This window comes from Hyperolius riggenbachi, chromosome 2, assembly GCF_040937935.1.
Source record: "Hyperolius riggenbachi isolate aHypRig1 chromosome 2, aHypRig1.pri, whole genome shotgun sequence".
Taxonomy (NCBI): Eukaryota; Metazoa; Chordata; class Amphibia; order Anura; family Hyperoliidae; genus Hyperolius; species Hyperolius riggenbachi.
In genome coordinates, this window is record NC_090647.1 from 126,479,221 (window position 1) to 126,494,970 (window position 15,750).

General features: G+C 42.9%; 1 protein-coding gene across 1 annotated transcript in view; it reads right to left on the reverse strand.

The window, feature by feature from the left end:
* Positions 1-15,750, reverse strand: part of LOC137545771 (electroneutral sodium bicarbonate exchanger 1) — a 252,382-nt gene that overhangs the window by 91,067 nt on the left and 145,565 nt on the right. Inside the window, exons 3-4 of the mRNA XM_068267368.1 lie at positions 10,620-10,766; positions 5,174-5,309 (exon numbers count right to left, since the gene is read on the reverse strand). Coding sequence (XP_068123469.1) covers positions 5,174-5,309; positions 10,620-10,766 — 283 coding nt within the window. The remainder of the gene's footprint in view (positions 1-5,173; positions 5,310-10,619; positions 10,767-15,750) is intronic.

A 15,750-nucleotide genomic window follows, 5' to 3' on the forward strand; every position in this document is an offset into this window, starting at 1 on the left:
GAGTTCCAGATAAGAGATGATGCTCGTGTAAAGGGTTCGATTCCCGGCCAAGGTATGTAAGCTGGCTTTTGAAATCCTACAATTCCCTGGAAGACGAGACCCTCCTCCCTCCTGGCTTCAGCATGTAGCATTGTAGTGTGTTGTGTTGGTGGTATAATGGTTAGGATAGCAGCCTACAGAGCGGTAGGCCTGGGTTTGATTCCTGGCCAATGTATGTGAGTTGGCTTTTGACATCCAACAAATCCCTAAGCAAGCTCATTTTCTCTTGGATAGATCATAATGGTACATGCTAGTCTGGCTTCAGCATGTAGTGTTGGTGGTGGTATAGTGGTGATGAGAGCTGCCTACCAAGCACTAGACCTGGGTTCGATTCCCGGCCAAGGTATGTAAGCTGGCTTTTGAAATCCTACAATTTCCTGGAAGACGGGAGGAAGGGAGGCGGGAGGGAGGAGGGGAGTCTGTCGAGTAGAAATTCATCTTATTAGGCAGAAATCAGTTCGGTGGGGAAAAAAAATTGAATTCCGTAAAATTCCGCAGAATTTCATATTTTTCCGCAGAAATTCCGCCATAGTGATATAGCAATTCCGTTCCGTCACAACGGAACGTAATCATCAAATTCCGGCCGGAATCACGGAATTTTTAATCCCGCGGAATCCAGCGACCATCCCTAATGTCCAGATTATATGGTTACTGTTTAGCAGTCCTTTTGAACTTCTGGGTCACATGTATCCTGTCTTACTTCCTGTGTGGCTTTCCCCTAACCTTACCAACCATCCTTTCCACCCATCCATCCGTTTTTTCCCTCCCTTCCCTTGTACCCATTCCCTCCTTCTCCCCCTGTGCTCCAAATTTCCCTTTCCCTTCCCTCTCTGCTACATGCCACTTCTACGGTAGCTTTAGAGTTGTTGCATTGAAAACTGATACCCTATACCATATTTTTCGAAATATAAGACGCCCCAGCATATAGGACGCAACTAGTTTTAGAGGTCAGAAATCAGGGAAAAAAATAAACTAAACCTAGGTGCATTTATGGTGAAAGGGTGTCTTATGGACCTTTAACCTCCCAAAAACAATCTATCTAAGCTACACTGGCCAGATACACTAACCCCTGCTACACTACACTTCACTAACCCCTGCTGCCACCACCAACTACACTACACTAACTAACCCCTGCAGCCATCCCAAACTACACTACACTTCACTGACTAACTAACTAACCAACCAACCAACCCTTGCTGATCCTGTCGTTGCAATCCTCTCCTCCTCCATTTGACTGCAGTAATCAGAGGGTTCCAGCCGTCATCCGAGGGTCCCAGCCCTCATCCAGGATTACGCTCTTCAGTGTCCTAGCCACCGGCTTCTCTTTGCTGCAGTCTCGTATGCAGACTGCAGCCTTGCGGTGTACACTCGCTGCTGCCTTGAGACTTACGAGACTGCAGTAAACAGAAGCCGGTGGCTGGTATAGTGAAGAGCGTGATCCTGGATGACTGCTGGGACCCTCAGATGACAACTGGGACCCTTGGATTACTGCAGTCAGGCAGAGGAGGAGAGGATCGCAGCGACAGGATCCAGTAAGTATATTATGGGGCAAAAATACCATACCTTTAGAATATAAGACACACCCACTTACCCCCTCCCCAGCTTTGGGGAAGAAAAAGTGCGTCTTAGATTCTGAAAAATACGGCATGTTTCTTTTCATATTTTTCTAGGAAATAAGAATTTGTCAAGTGCCAAATTACATTTCACTCCTGAAGAAGTGAAATGTAATTCTTCACGAAACGCGTCAAGCCAAGTGCACGGCCTTGATGCATCATTTCCTTACAATAAGATATGGTATTATGTCTGATGACTGTATGAAGTGTATATACCTCTAATCATTCAGACAACGATTGCGTTCAACCTGATAGGCTGACAAGTTGAAATGGTGTATTAATATTTCATGGTGTATGTTATACGTGATAAGCAATGAATTAATCGGAACCCGAGTTCTATTGTTTTTTAAAAATTTGCAATGTCTATATATTTTAATGGTGTAATAAAGTGTGGCTTTTATAGGCTGAACAATGACATGTGACTATACGCTCATTTGATACAATATTTGTCCCCATCAAACTCCCATAGACTCTTCCAATTGCTATCTTACATACAAGGGAGGCGGGGAAATCTAAAATGATTGGGCTTAGCCCACTGCTTGATCTTTTATGAGTCTTCGATTTGAATAGTTACTACCTGTGTAATTGATATGATCAGTATACTCCCTGCTTTTACAATGGGCTGACACAATAATTCATACAAAAGCTTGTCAAACAGCCCTTCTGGTGTGGCATGAGAGCTACAGCCAGCTATATCACTATTCCTCTCTTCCAGGAGTCCAGGCAAAAACCATGTGAAATGACATTCAATACATAAAGTAAATAAATAAATACATCGGTGCTATAAGATACTTGCTTATAGCACTGATATGTTTCAGGCTTCTCAATTAATGTTGCATAAAGTTGTTCTGCCAGACTGGAGCAGGAAAAATGGGCGCATTAGGCAAGTGCTTTAGGCATCAATACAAAATAGCGGTCTTTGGGCTCCAGAGTGGAAATTTGGGCGGCCGATATATATGGCATCGCAGGCGCCCAAATACTGTTATTTTGCTTTGGGACCGATAGCGGTGCCTATTTAGCTCACTTGCCGCATGCAAACCTTTTTCCTGCTCCGCTCCCCCGTGCCCCTCTCCCTGTGATGGAGCTCCCCTCTCCCCCCGCAGAGTCCGCCCCCGCAGCGCAGCTCAGGCAGCTTCCTTCATCCGTCCCTGCAGCAGGTCTGCCGTCTGCGCTGTCACTGCAGGCTAACAGACAGGAAGAGGAGGAGGATGGGACAGGCTGAGAGCGCCTGACTGTTGCTGCTGACCTTGCCAGAGAGACTGATGGAGGCGGCTGCCTCAGCTCTGCCTCGGGGAGCTCACTGCATGGGGGGGAGATGAAACACCAGCACAGAGTTAGAGGAACGGGGGAGAGATCATTTGTGCATAGTAAAATATCGGTAATATTGATAATTTACAGTAAAATACCGGTATTTGAAAAACAATATTTTACTAACAAGTTACTGTGCCTTTTTTTGTCGTAGCCTCTGCAGATGCCTGTATACTTTAAGTTGAAATATTGTTTTACTGTTCTGAAGCATGTGAGATATGGTGTGCAAATAAGTATATGCAGAGAGCTCTGGATAAGGGTGACACCAGCACCCTCCTGTTTCTATTTTAAGTGACAGAAACGGAATTTTTAAGTAAAATGTTCTGAGTCGCTAAGTTAAATTGCGTTACCCTCTGCTTGTAAGCAAATAGTGATATATTTATTTTCCATTAATGACTGTGCGTCAAACTTTCCTTTCACTTCATCATTCTAAATCAGTCCCAAGGTCGAATGTCTTCTCCGTGGCAGCAGGAAAGTTATTTCTAGAAATCAATGCAATGCGTTGGTTGAGACAGCAGATGCTGACGATGCTTTTTTATATTTTGAAGGATGTAAGATATTTTGCCAAGGCAGAATCCAGAGTAAGTAAGCAAAGCTAAAAGCAGTTCTCAAAAAGAGATTGACAGTCGTAAAATCAAATTCCTATTACCCACTGCTCTGTGTTTATTATATAGTCTGCATCCTGACCCTGCATTGCGAACATTCCAATATAATCATAAACAAATCTGTTGTAATGAATCTTATGTCAGTCCTAGTATCTACCCCCATTAGGAAGTTAAGATTTTGGGTGGGGTCGGGCTTGGATTGGTTGCTAATTGGAGCAACCAGGGTTTGTGAGCACTGAATTTTCATCATTCATGAACTACAGTATTAGAGCTAATCTATGTCATTGAAGTTATGATTGCTCCTATTTTGCATTTTTGTTCAACAAGATTAACAATTTAAGCCTCCCGCGGCTGACCGCGCGGTCCCGGCTGCGGATCGTTAACCCAGGAATCAATCAATCGGGCCATGGTGCCCGATGATTGATTCCTCTCCCCCACAGAAAAAGCGATTGCTTCTCTCGGAAGCTTCGCTTTTTCTGACTCTTGCGTCCCCCTACATCCCTCTAAGCGTATATGTTACGCTTAGAGTGATGTCAAGTAAACAAACTCATGGCTGCCATCTTGTGGCCAAAAAGTAAAAGTACAACTAAATGTAAAAAAAAAAAAAAATCAACACATATTTACATAAAATAATTACTATTTACATCCCACCCTGCCAAAAATACCCAAATAAAATGTTTAATAAACAAAAACAAAAAAATACAATAAAACAAACAAACAAACATGTAAATATTTACCTAAGGGTCTAAACTTTTTAAATATCAATCTAAAGATGAAATATTTCTATTTTTTTTTTTTTTTTTTAATTATAAGCTTGTAAATAGTGATGGATGCAAAACGGAAAAAATGCACTTGCATTTCCAAACAAAATATTGTCGACATACATTGTGATAGGGACATAATTTAAACGGTGTAATAACCGGGACAAATGGGCAAATACAATACATGAGTTTTTATTATGGAGGCATGTATTATTTTAAAACTATAATGGACTAAAACTGACAAATCATGAGTTTTTTTTCTTATTCTTCATGTTAAAATGCATTTACAGTAAAGTGGCTCTTAGCAAAATGTACCGCCCAAAGAAAGCCTAATTTGTGGCGGAAAAAACAAGATATAGATCACTTCATTGTGATAAGTAATGATAAAGTTATAGGCTAATGAATGGGAGGTGAACATTGCTCGGATTCATAAAGTGAAAACGACTGAGGGCTGAAGTGGTTAATCTAATTCTACTGTGCTCATGGGACTTAGTAGTTATTTTGAAATGAATGATGTAATTATCAGATGCTGTAACCACCTCTTTGTATTTAAAGAGATGTGTTTTTGCAAATGTGATGACATAATTCCATGACAAAGGACATCATCTTGAGGCATTAAATGCCAGGATCACAGCTAGCATCAGTAGCGGCTATACCATGGCAAGACCTCAGTTTATGTGATAATAGAAGAAGATTGTCTAGATGCTTCCTACGGGAGATGGGATTATACATTTTACATGTACTTTCTGATTAAGTTTCCCAGGGGAAAATGAAAGGTAAACAAATCAGGTCATTAGTTAGCGGTTTACCAATATGTGGGCGTGTAGATGTCCGTTTTACACATTACCTCGCCGTCTCCTTCCACTCGGCATCCTCTCCCTCTTTGACGCAGATCTCGTCCAGTTCTGTAAACAGCTCGTGTGGCACATGTTCTTCGTCCTCCTCTGTTCCAAGGATAAACTGTACTCTCTGAGACGGGGTGTCTGCAAGAACCGTATATCATAAGGTGACTTTACACAATACGCAATGGGAATTAAGAAAACAACTATAACGGATGCTTCAGTAGACTCTCAGCTGTGAGATTTATGGTTCAGATGCTCAGCTGAACACAACAACAGATTGCTCATTCCCTTACTACAAGCACATTCTAAAAACATCACATTTCAGGATCTTTTTCAGTTGAATACCCTTCTGTACAAATCAAGGAAAAGTGTACCTGAAATGTCAAAAGACTGCACCCTATTAGCGAAAGATGAATATTGAGGTTATGGTGTGAATTCATGTACTTTGTTTTTGCCCTACTGGATAAGCTGTTGGTACAGTAAAAGAGGAACTGCAGTGAAAATAATGTAATAAATAAGATTGTTATAAATGATTTAGCCGGTATTTGCCCACTGTTAAATCACCCTGATTTACATTCTGAAATGTATCATAGGTGGTGACCTCTTTAGTTCTGCTAGGTGACCTCTGCACAATGTTCGTTACTGGGAGTTCTATGCACAGAGGGAAATACTGATTGCTTGTAGTTTGAAAAAGTCCTTATTTACCACAATGCAAAGAAGTTCACAGACAGCAAACTGTCAGGACCATGGTCACGACATCACACTGTGGGAGGAGTTTCACCACAATTTCATCTATACAGACCCCCCTGATGACCTATTCAAGAAAAGGTAAAGATTTCTTATGGGAAGGTATCAGCTACTGATTGGCATGAAGTTCAATATGAAGTTAAAGTTTCTTTAAGGTGGCCATACACCATACACATCTCTTCCTTTGTTGTTTTGTTTTAAGGTGCCCACTAATACAATCTTGATTGTACAATATTTGTTACTCAGATGGGCCCATTAATTAAGATTTGCGGGTTCATAGTTAATTGGAAAGTAATTATCGTTTGTTCCTATAAACAGGTTGATTAGGGAGTTTTCTCTCTTTAGATACGAACGTAAAATCCAACATTATTATTATTTATATAGCGCCGACATATTCTGCAGCGCTGTACAGTGTATATTGTATTGTAACTTAACTGTCCCTCAAATGGGTTCACAACCGGATCCCTACCATCGTCCTATGTCTATGTATGTATCATGTAGTGTATGTAACATTCTGATCAACAAAATTCTGTATTCTAATCGACCATAGAATTGTTTCACAATGATTTTCTCCACCTACTGTGTGGTTTTCTGTAGAACGTAATCATAAAATTCTGATCAAATGACCACATTTGAGGAAAATATCGTACCATTTATTGGCACCTTGAGTGACTACACTTTGAATAGGTACTTTAGGTAGTCCCTAATATTACATAGAAGTTGTAAGATTGAACAATAAAGATTGAATCATTAGTGGGCACCTTTGGAGCTTTTAAATTCAATCAATTTTCTTGATTGTATAGTTTATGATAAACCTGTCCATCAGAATTTTCTATCATGGCCAATCGATTTCAAGAGATATTCCTCAATAAAAGAGAATTACATTCAACTTTTCTATGCATTGGGGAAAAACCAATGGGAAAGTCAAACATTTTGCCTGAATCATGTATGGACACCTTTAGGTTATGGTAATGACATGTACCTTTTGCTTATTATCTCCTGGCTGTGTTAGGCCCCGTTCACACTTGCGTTTTGCCATGCAAACGGACTGGATCCTGATCGGATCAGGACCTGATCCTGATCGGAACCGCACGGTTCCGGTCCGGATCCGATTCGTTTGCATCAGGCATGCATCAGGCTGCCATCCGGATCCGTGGGCAAAAAGTAGCGAAATTTAAATAAAAAAATGTTGGGGTCAGCAGAAGGTGCACCTGGTGCACCTGTAGAATCAGGTTCCTCCTCTGTAGGCCTCACCTCCACCTCCGACATTTTGCCAAACAGCTCCAGCACGTCTGTCACTGCTGCTCCACTCCATACATGCTTGGCCCATGTGTCCCCATCCGAAAGGGCCGCTTGGATACGCATAGGAAGTGGGGTAGAACGTCAGGTGTTTGTAGGCAGTGTGTTCTGTGCCTTCCGTTTCCCATTGGTTTCTGTGTTCCGGATGGTGTTGTCAGGCTCAGGTCCGACTCCGGTCCGGGTGCGTGGGCCGGAGATCCGGACCCAAAAAATAGCGCATGTTGGAAAAGTGTCCGGAGTCCGGTCCGGCTCCGTACTGTACGGAACGGACACATGTGAACGTCCGCATAGCCTTTGCATTGCTATGCGGAACGTACGTTCCGTTTGTACAGTATACGGTCCGGACACGGCCCGGCGAATCCGGACAGGGAACGCTAATGTGAACCCGGCCTTATTCAAGCCGGAAAAGGAAGGGGCAGGGACCACCAATGTCCTCCTATAATAAGGGGGGGTTACTGGATCTAACATCAGGCAGTTTGAAGGAAAAAAAGTAGTCAGGATGTGTCACTATCCAATAAGCACTATGAGTGTTCATGTCAGCTTACTGTAATACGACTGGTGCATATTGTTTGTATTCCACCACACTGCATAGCACTGATGTGAACAGATGCGTAAACGGTTAAAACATAAGCCCAGCTAGTAGTGCATTTGGAATGCAGCCATGTGATGCACAATTACAGTGTGAAGGAGCCCTAACAGAAGAATAATAAGAAGGCAGATACACCATCTCCAGCTGGGGCTGCACTTCGCATGTCCACAAGCAGAGGGCAGTGGTGCACCCATATTCCAGGACTGGAGAAAGACCCTGCAAGTAGCAGCTGCAGATCTAACATACACATTTGCACTAAACCCAGCAAGAACAGTATGGGACCGATTTGTAATAATGGGGAAAATGTAAAAAGAGAAGCAGTTGGGTTGCAAAGAAGCAGCATTTCACAAGCTCCGCAGCCAAACAACTTCTTTTTCCCATTTAAAAAAAATGAAATGACAATTGGCAGCTACAGTAAGTGCTACTTCTCACGTTTTGTTTTCATTTTGTTTTTTTTACTTTGCCTTTGCTGCTAGAATGTGGAACAGTCTGTTTGTATTCGTAATTCCTATAGCGACATATTGCTGTAAATATGTAATCCTGCCCTCCCAGTGATGTTTAGTCTATCACATTGTTAATGGGTATGTGTATATAGATAATGACAGTTGGTGCTGTATGTTCTTATCATGTCTGCTGGTATTAACGATTATGACCTGTAGGCCCACTGTGGATCAAATAACATGAACGATCTACACAGGGAGTATCAATTATTTCTTTATCCATCTTCTGTTTTCTATCCTTTTGCCAGCCTATTTTTTTCTCAATGTGTGCTGCAGCACCATGTTATTTTAAGCCTCCTCATTGTTTCCCTCCACTCAACAGGCTATACAGCAAAGCAGGTACAGGGAGTGTTTTCATATTTACCTGTTCCAAACTCTGGAACAGCTCTTTTCTTCCTCCACCAAGCAGGCGCTGTAATGCTAACATCCTCTTCTGGGTCCCAATAGTATGATAGGACATGTGATCAAGACCCAGAGGATGATTTCGGCATTGCAGTGCCGCTCGGTGGTGGAAGAGAAGAGCAAATCCGATGCAGTGTCCGATCGTGCTGCACTTTATGCGCATGCTCAGTGGCAAATTTTAACAAACTAAATCAAATATCTCCACAACCACGCCTCCTGCACTCCCCAAATTTTGTGGGTAGGGAGGGGACCCCCGAACTACCCCCTTCCAAACCCCACGGGTTCCCAGGATAAGTTTGTTTGATCTATCCTGGAAACTGGCGGGTTTTGGTGGCTGCAATTTGGCACAAAGGTAGTCCGGGGGGTCCCCTCCCTACCCTCAAGATTAAGGGAGTGTAGGAGGCGTGGCGTCCGGATCAGGTAAATATGAAAGTGTGCCTGCTCTGCATTGGGCTACACTAGGCAGCTTGAGTTTAGCCAGCTGCCCTGCCACGAGTTGCGTAAAGAGAAAACTTGGTTGGGGCAGCTACAAGGTTAACATCTACCTTTGCAATGTCTTGATTTATCTTTTCCCCACCACTACTATCTTTTGGTTAGTAGTTCCTCTTTTGGGTAGTTACAAAGGGGATGGGGAAGAAGAGTGGAAAACTTAGGTTGGGGGTGCCCCATGGTTTGTGGTTACGCCCGTGATCGTGAGATAAAACTGGTTCGAGACACAAATGGAGTTTAGTGGTTGAACTCCTAAAAGATGTATGTAATTCCCTGAACATAATGCAGTTAGACTGAGAAAGGGAGGGCTGCAGTGTAAGCAAATCAGGCTTTCAGCTACATATTTTGCAGTCTACCTGGAGAACAGCCTTAACGGATACCATACCCATTCTAAATAATGAACAGATTTCCTTTTAATAAAAGGATCTCATAACATTACTTTCCACACGATATCTGTGTCACTTGCTATACAATACTGTACTGCATTCACATTTTTAGAAAGTAAACTGCTAAACGGGTAGTATTCGGTTTCACTCATGTGATACCCGACTCACTAAGCATCATTTCAGAACACTAAGAAATGATCAGGCTGAGATTATATGAAACCAATAACTGTCTATTCATAGGCATGAGAAACTGAGACCTCTATACAGATGGAAACACAGAGGCCCCTAGTGTATTCTTAGATGGAATTGTAAGCTCCAAGCAGTAAACCCTACTAAACAATGCAGACAAAATATTTCCTATACAGTAAGTTTTAATCTGACCTTTTCAAACATGTACAAAAAGTATGCAGTACATTAGTGGTCCCTGCCCCTTCCTTTTCAGGCTTTTAAAGGGAACCAGAGACGAAGCATAGGTAAAAAATTAAAAAAGATTATACATACCTGGGGCTTCCTCCAGCCCCATAAGCCTGGATCTCTCCCACGCCGCCATCCACCGCTGCCTCTATCGCCGGTACCGGGTCCCATCACTTCCGCTGGATGCGACCAGTTGTATGCATGCGCAGGGGCTCCCTCCGGCTTTGTACGCATGCGCAGTACGGAGGGAGCGCACTGCACTAGCGGACTGACCGAAATTACGGGACCCGGTACCGGCGGACAGAGGCAGCAGAGGACGGTGGCGTAAGAGCAATCCCAGCATATGGAGCTGGAGGAAGCCCCAGGTATGTTTAAATAGGATATTTTATGGTCTCTGGTTCTCTTTAAGAAGATGCAGGTTTGTTGGTGAAGGGGCAGAAAGAAAGGTCTTGTTCACACTATAACAGGCCGTCCTGTATTTGTATTGTATGGATACTGTGTACAGTACATGCACTGTGATACACTGCAGGGACCACTGCCAGCATCAGAACCTCTTATACTACACGGAAGTGGTAAAATTGACCAAAATTGGGCCTAGAATCTAGAAATCTGAAGAACTACTTACCATGAGCTAAGGAATCATCATGACCTTCCTCTTGTATAACACCCTTCATCCGATCTCGTTTCCTGTGTTTGCCCCCATGTGTCCTATGATGCCTGTGGCTCTGACGCCCGAGTGGCATCCGAACGCCCACATACAACGTCCTGTGCCCTGAAACACAAATGCAAGAAGATTAACTCAGTAAAGAAAGAATTCTAGACAGGTTTAACACGGCCTTTGAAGTCTGTGTAAATTAAAAAGTAATCAATTACACATTAGGAAACCTTTCAAAAAGTACTTTTGAAATTGTATCATACATCGGTAAATTACTGTATCTTACTGGCATATTAGTTTCATTATACAAACTATTAGGACCAGATTTTATCCTTTCTCCACAGTTAGCGTTGTTACATATAGGATTTCATTGCATTCTTTATCCAAATAGGTTTCAGATTCTGGGTGTTGCAAGACAACAGATTCTCTCAGATTGGGGGAAATCGGACACCTTGAAGAGGTCAATTAATGCTATAAGTATTCATCTAAACTTTGAATGGACTATGCATACTAACGTGCCACATAAGAACTTAGCTAGAGATATATTCCTGCTACCCAAGATAATCTTGGATCAATACACATAAAGTTATGACTGGGCTTAATAGAGCTCAACTGAGGATTCTTGAGCTTTACTTTATTTATATACTGGAGACAATTTCCACTAGAAATAGGTCTAGTTATTGATGTTTGGGATGGTTTAATATTCTATATTTTTGAGATAGGTTTTTTTGTTTTTCTTTCTCTGGCACACTTTTGATGTGGTATTTTACATAAGTGTTTTGATGTTGAATTTTACTTGATAAGTGTTATTTATTTCGCATATACATTTGACTTCAGTTTAATGTGTACACAGATATTCAAGTTCGTATTCCGTTGAGTACTTTTGCTTTATGAAGTCATTCATATACAATGTTTAAACAGAGTCTGAGGCCATATTAAAAATGGCTTTTAAGCATATATTCGGCAGGGGCATGTTTGCCCCTGTTAAAACGCTGCTATCCCGTGGCATAACAAGGGGTCTTTACCCTCTAAATCCCCCCTGCTATCTCCGGGGAGCGCTTCCGTGTGAGGCGGGGCTATGAGCTGTAGCCCTGCTTCACACGCGTCTATCAGCGGCGGATCTCCGCCTCTCCCCCGCCCCTCTCAGTCTGCCTTCACTGAGAGGGGCGGGGGAGAGGCGGAGATCCTCCGCTGACAGACGCGTGTGAGGCAGGGCTACAGCTCATAGCCCTGCCTCATACGGAAGCGCACAGGGGCAGCAAAATCCACGACCAAGTTGGTCGTGGATTTTGCAGGGGGGTATTTGGCGGGTAAAGACTCCTCGTTATGCCACGGGATAGCGGTGTTTTAGCAGGGACAAACATGCCCCTGCTGAAAATAAGCTTAAAAGCCATTTTTTTATGGCTTCAGACTCTCTTTAATCTTCTACTATTGCTTCAACTATATGAATTATTATTTTTTGTATGCTGGAAACGCAATAAAAACAAGAAATAGAAAAAAAAAGCACCGTAATCACTTTTACTGTCAGATGAGAAAATGCAATGCATGCTCGTACAGTAGACATGGAGATGGATAGGGACAGCACGGTGACCCAGGTTAGCTTTAGTAAGGCATTAGTGCTGTAACTCTAGCACACTACAGGCACTCTAGTATGAGGGGTTGTGCAGGTTTGTGTGCTGAGAGGATAACAAGAGGCACTTCAGACCTGTGATGATTATTCACGGTCCGACATGTGAGCTGAAGGCAGGAAAGTGATGCAGGAGGCTGCGGAACCTCGATAGTGGATGCATCCTTCTGTCCAGGTGTGTGCGTGTGGCTGAATAATATGTGTCAGGTATATCATACATATACCCCACTCAGCCTTGTATCTGGCTGCTTGTCCAATCTGTCACTTGAACTCGTAGGGCCCTTTTGTGAAATTGAAACATGGATTTAAGCTGCACAGTAAATCCTCAGCAGAATGATAAAGGAAACAATGAACTGGTGAAGTGGATGTGAAGTAGAGAGAAATGCTGCTGTAGTATTTACGGAATGTTATGGAGTACGCAGATGGGAAGGTGAGCAGCGGTGAGACGCAGGCCTCATCCATTCCTATAGCCTAAGATAGTGGCAGCCACTGCCCGTATGAGGATTTATGCCAGGTGGCCATTATCATAAATATTAGCGCACAAGACAGGCAAATGGGATGCATTTCATCATGAGCCAGACTGCACAGTGGTTGTGCCGCATTTATCCACACTAATGGTACATACAAACGGGTTACAACTGTCGCTGAAACCGCGTGGCACGTGCATGTTGCAGCGTCCACCATAACGCAATCATGCTCAACTATGTGCCCACCATTGTGTAGTATGATGCTCAGGCAGCAAAACTACCTGATAGATGCTATATGACCTCTGCAGCTGATGATTTTTTTTGGCCTCTTTCAAATACACTGAAGGCGGTTGATTCAACACCGGTCAGCTGCTCCTTTGCACCGGCCGGGAGCTTGCTAGTGCTTGTTAGCAGTGGAGAATAAGTGCCCCCCCCCCCCATGGTGTCAACACTAAGTGCAGCGGCAACATGTCATGGTTCTCTGCCACTGGGTTACACCACTGCATGTCAAGGGCTAACACACATGCCATTTAAACCGCACCTAAATGGCGCTTGTGGCCACCAGCTGGGATGCTGAACTGTGCAGTTATACCTACTATGTGAAAGAGACCTTAGAGACCTTAATCCAACTAGCATTTTGAATGCTCTAAGTGAAATATGTGGGTGGCAGTAGATCTAAGGTTGTTCAGATGTTAACCACTCAGGAACCGCACCCCACACCGTCCATGTGAAACAGCGATACTACTTACGTGCCAGAGCTAGAATAGTTTCACTTCAGGTTGCACTGACATCGCTTATATTGTTCACTGCCTGCCTTATTGCATGGAACTGGTACTGAGGTCTACAGGTCCTCGTGCAGCTGGTACAGATTAGCTTGAACTTGGCACTGAGAACAGGCTACACCTCTTAGGGAAAATACTCTGATTATTCCTACATTCTCCCTTTGTTACTTCAGTAATGCCCCATCCCTGGTTTCTCTGCACCATATGATCTAAACGAACATTACATGCCCCACAGCGACTAAAACACAAGACGGAGAATCATGTCTTCTGCCATTAGCTCTGAAGCTTCAATACAAAAAACAATGAGGACCACTGTAGTGATAAAAATATGAAGACAATGCTGTACAAATAGATAAAGCTCCAGATGTGCTTTGGTGAGTAGATTTATCAATTCACTATAAATATAATTCTTAACACTGTGGAAGTCCTGGAATGAAGGTATTCTCACACAAAAATAAAAACTTTACAGGGAACTCTACCGGCAAGTAAGACCACCCAACAGCATGATAATTCTACAATGAGAAGGGGTGAAGCCATGTTTGACTTTCCCAAAGAAAGGTGGAGTTCATATACTACAGAGTTGCAGGTTCCACAGAACTCATGACTCCCACAGACACACATGACTAAGACTATTTTGACAATCTCTGCCCAATGCTACCAACAACACTATTATTTGGTTTCTGGTAAGGAATACCCAGATAGCTCATGGTGACCCAGAACCACTAGGAAAGTGTGGTATTAAAAAGCAATGCCAAATGTAATTTTGCCTTCTTAAAACAGAAAGCATTTGCGTTAATTCAACTTTAAGTGAGCCGTGTTCTCCCCAGAATTTTTTTCTAGCAGGTGGCATGAAAAAGTAGCCAGGTGGGGCACAATGGGGAATGCAGTGCTGGGGCAACTCTGTTCACAGCACAGGAGGAATATGATGAGCCGAGCCAATGAAAGCCGGGTGCTCATCAAAATTAGCCGGGGGAACACCTGACTAAAAGAGCCTGAGGAGAACACTGGTGAGTAGCTGTGGTTTCTCATGATGCAGGTCTACCAAATATGCAAATTTGGTAATGATTTATAATATATTGTGCCATTATCTTCCACAGTTCTGCACAAAGTAGGATACAAGTATCTGTGCAAGGTAGGATTACATGTGGTATAAACCAGACAATAGGTAGACCTGTAAGTCACAGGGACAATGCCGGCTGTGCTGCAGCCACAGTATTTTCATGTAGTCCATCCTGTCTCTCCGATACGCATTCTCCACAAAAATGTTCTGTGCTTACCCCTGAACATGTGATTCGTGTCACAAAGTGAATGAACAGAAGCAGTATGGCACTGCCAATATTTAGCTCACAGCAGACAGATGTGTGTGCATCCATAAGTGGATGGCAGAGAAAAGCCATATATTAGAATGAATTGTTTGTTTTACGATTACTGTACAAGCTTTACTAAATGGTGAATGGTGAACGTGGGCATAGATCTCCTTGGTTACTATTCATTGCCATATATAGCCCGTTTTATTCTACAAAAGAGATGTTTCCTGGAGGTTATTAACAGTTATTCAGAACTGTATGACTTGATGTGCCATAAAAACAGCAAATATTTACCAAGAAAGACAAGGAATTCATTAGGCATTCCTCTGCAGTTAATCTCTGTTCCACAATAGTGCTAATGTGCTGTCCAGATGCTTGGCTGATAAACTGAAGGTCCATGCTGTGATTTGTTTCACTGCATCTGTTGCACCAAACCATAAATATGTATAATAATATGTATGCCATTCCCTCACCACATCAGCTGGTTCGCTGTTCTGCCTAATGATTTACTTTACCCATTTTATCAAGTATCGATGATGTGTATCAGATTGTTTCAGCTATTGCCTGAAGGGAAATTCCACTTTTGTTAAGAAACGCTACATGCTTTCCAGTTCTATCACTAAGTTACAGTTTTATTGATTGTAGGACAGTTTCACACTGCAAACTGGCAGTAGCGTTGCGGTGTTGTGGTGGGCCCGCCGCATTGCCAGAAACAGACCTTCAGGGAACACCGCGATAGTACATGGTGTTCCCCGTCTGGCATTTGGTCAAACAGGAAGTGACACGCACTTGTGGTCACTCTCTGTTTCAGGGTATGCAGAAGTGCATGGAAGTCACAGACTTCTGGGCCGACGTAAATACCGCGGATCATGCGCGGTAATGTAGTTTTGCGACGATTAGGGACTTCTGTCGCAGTGT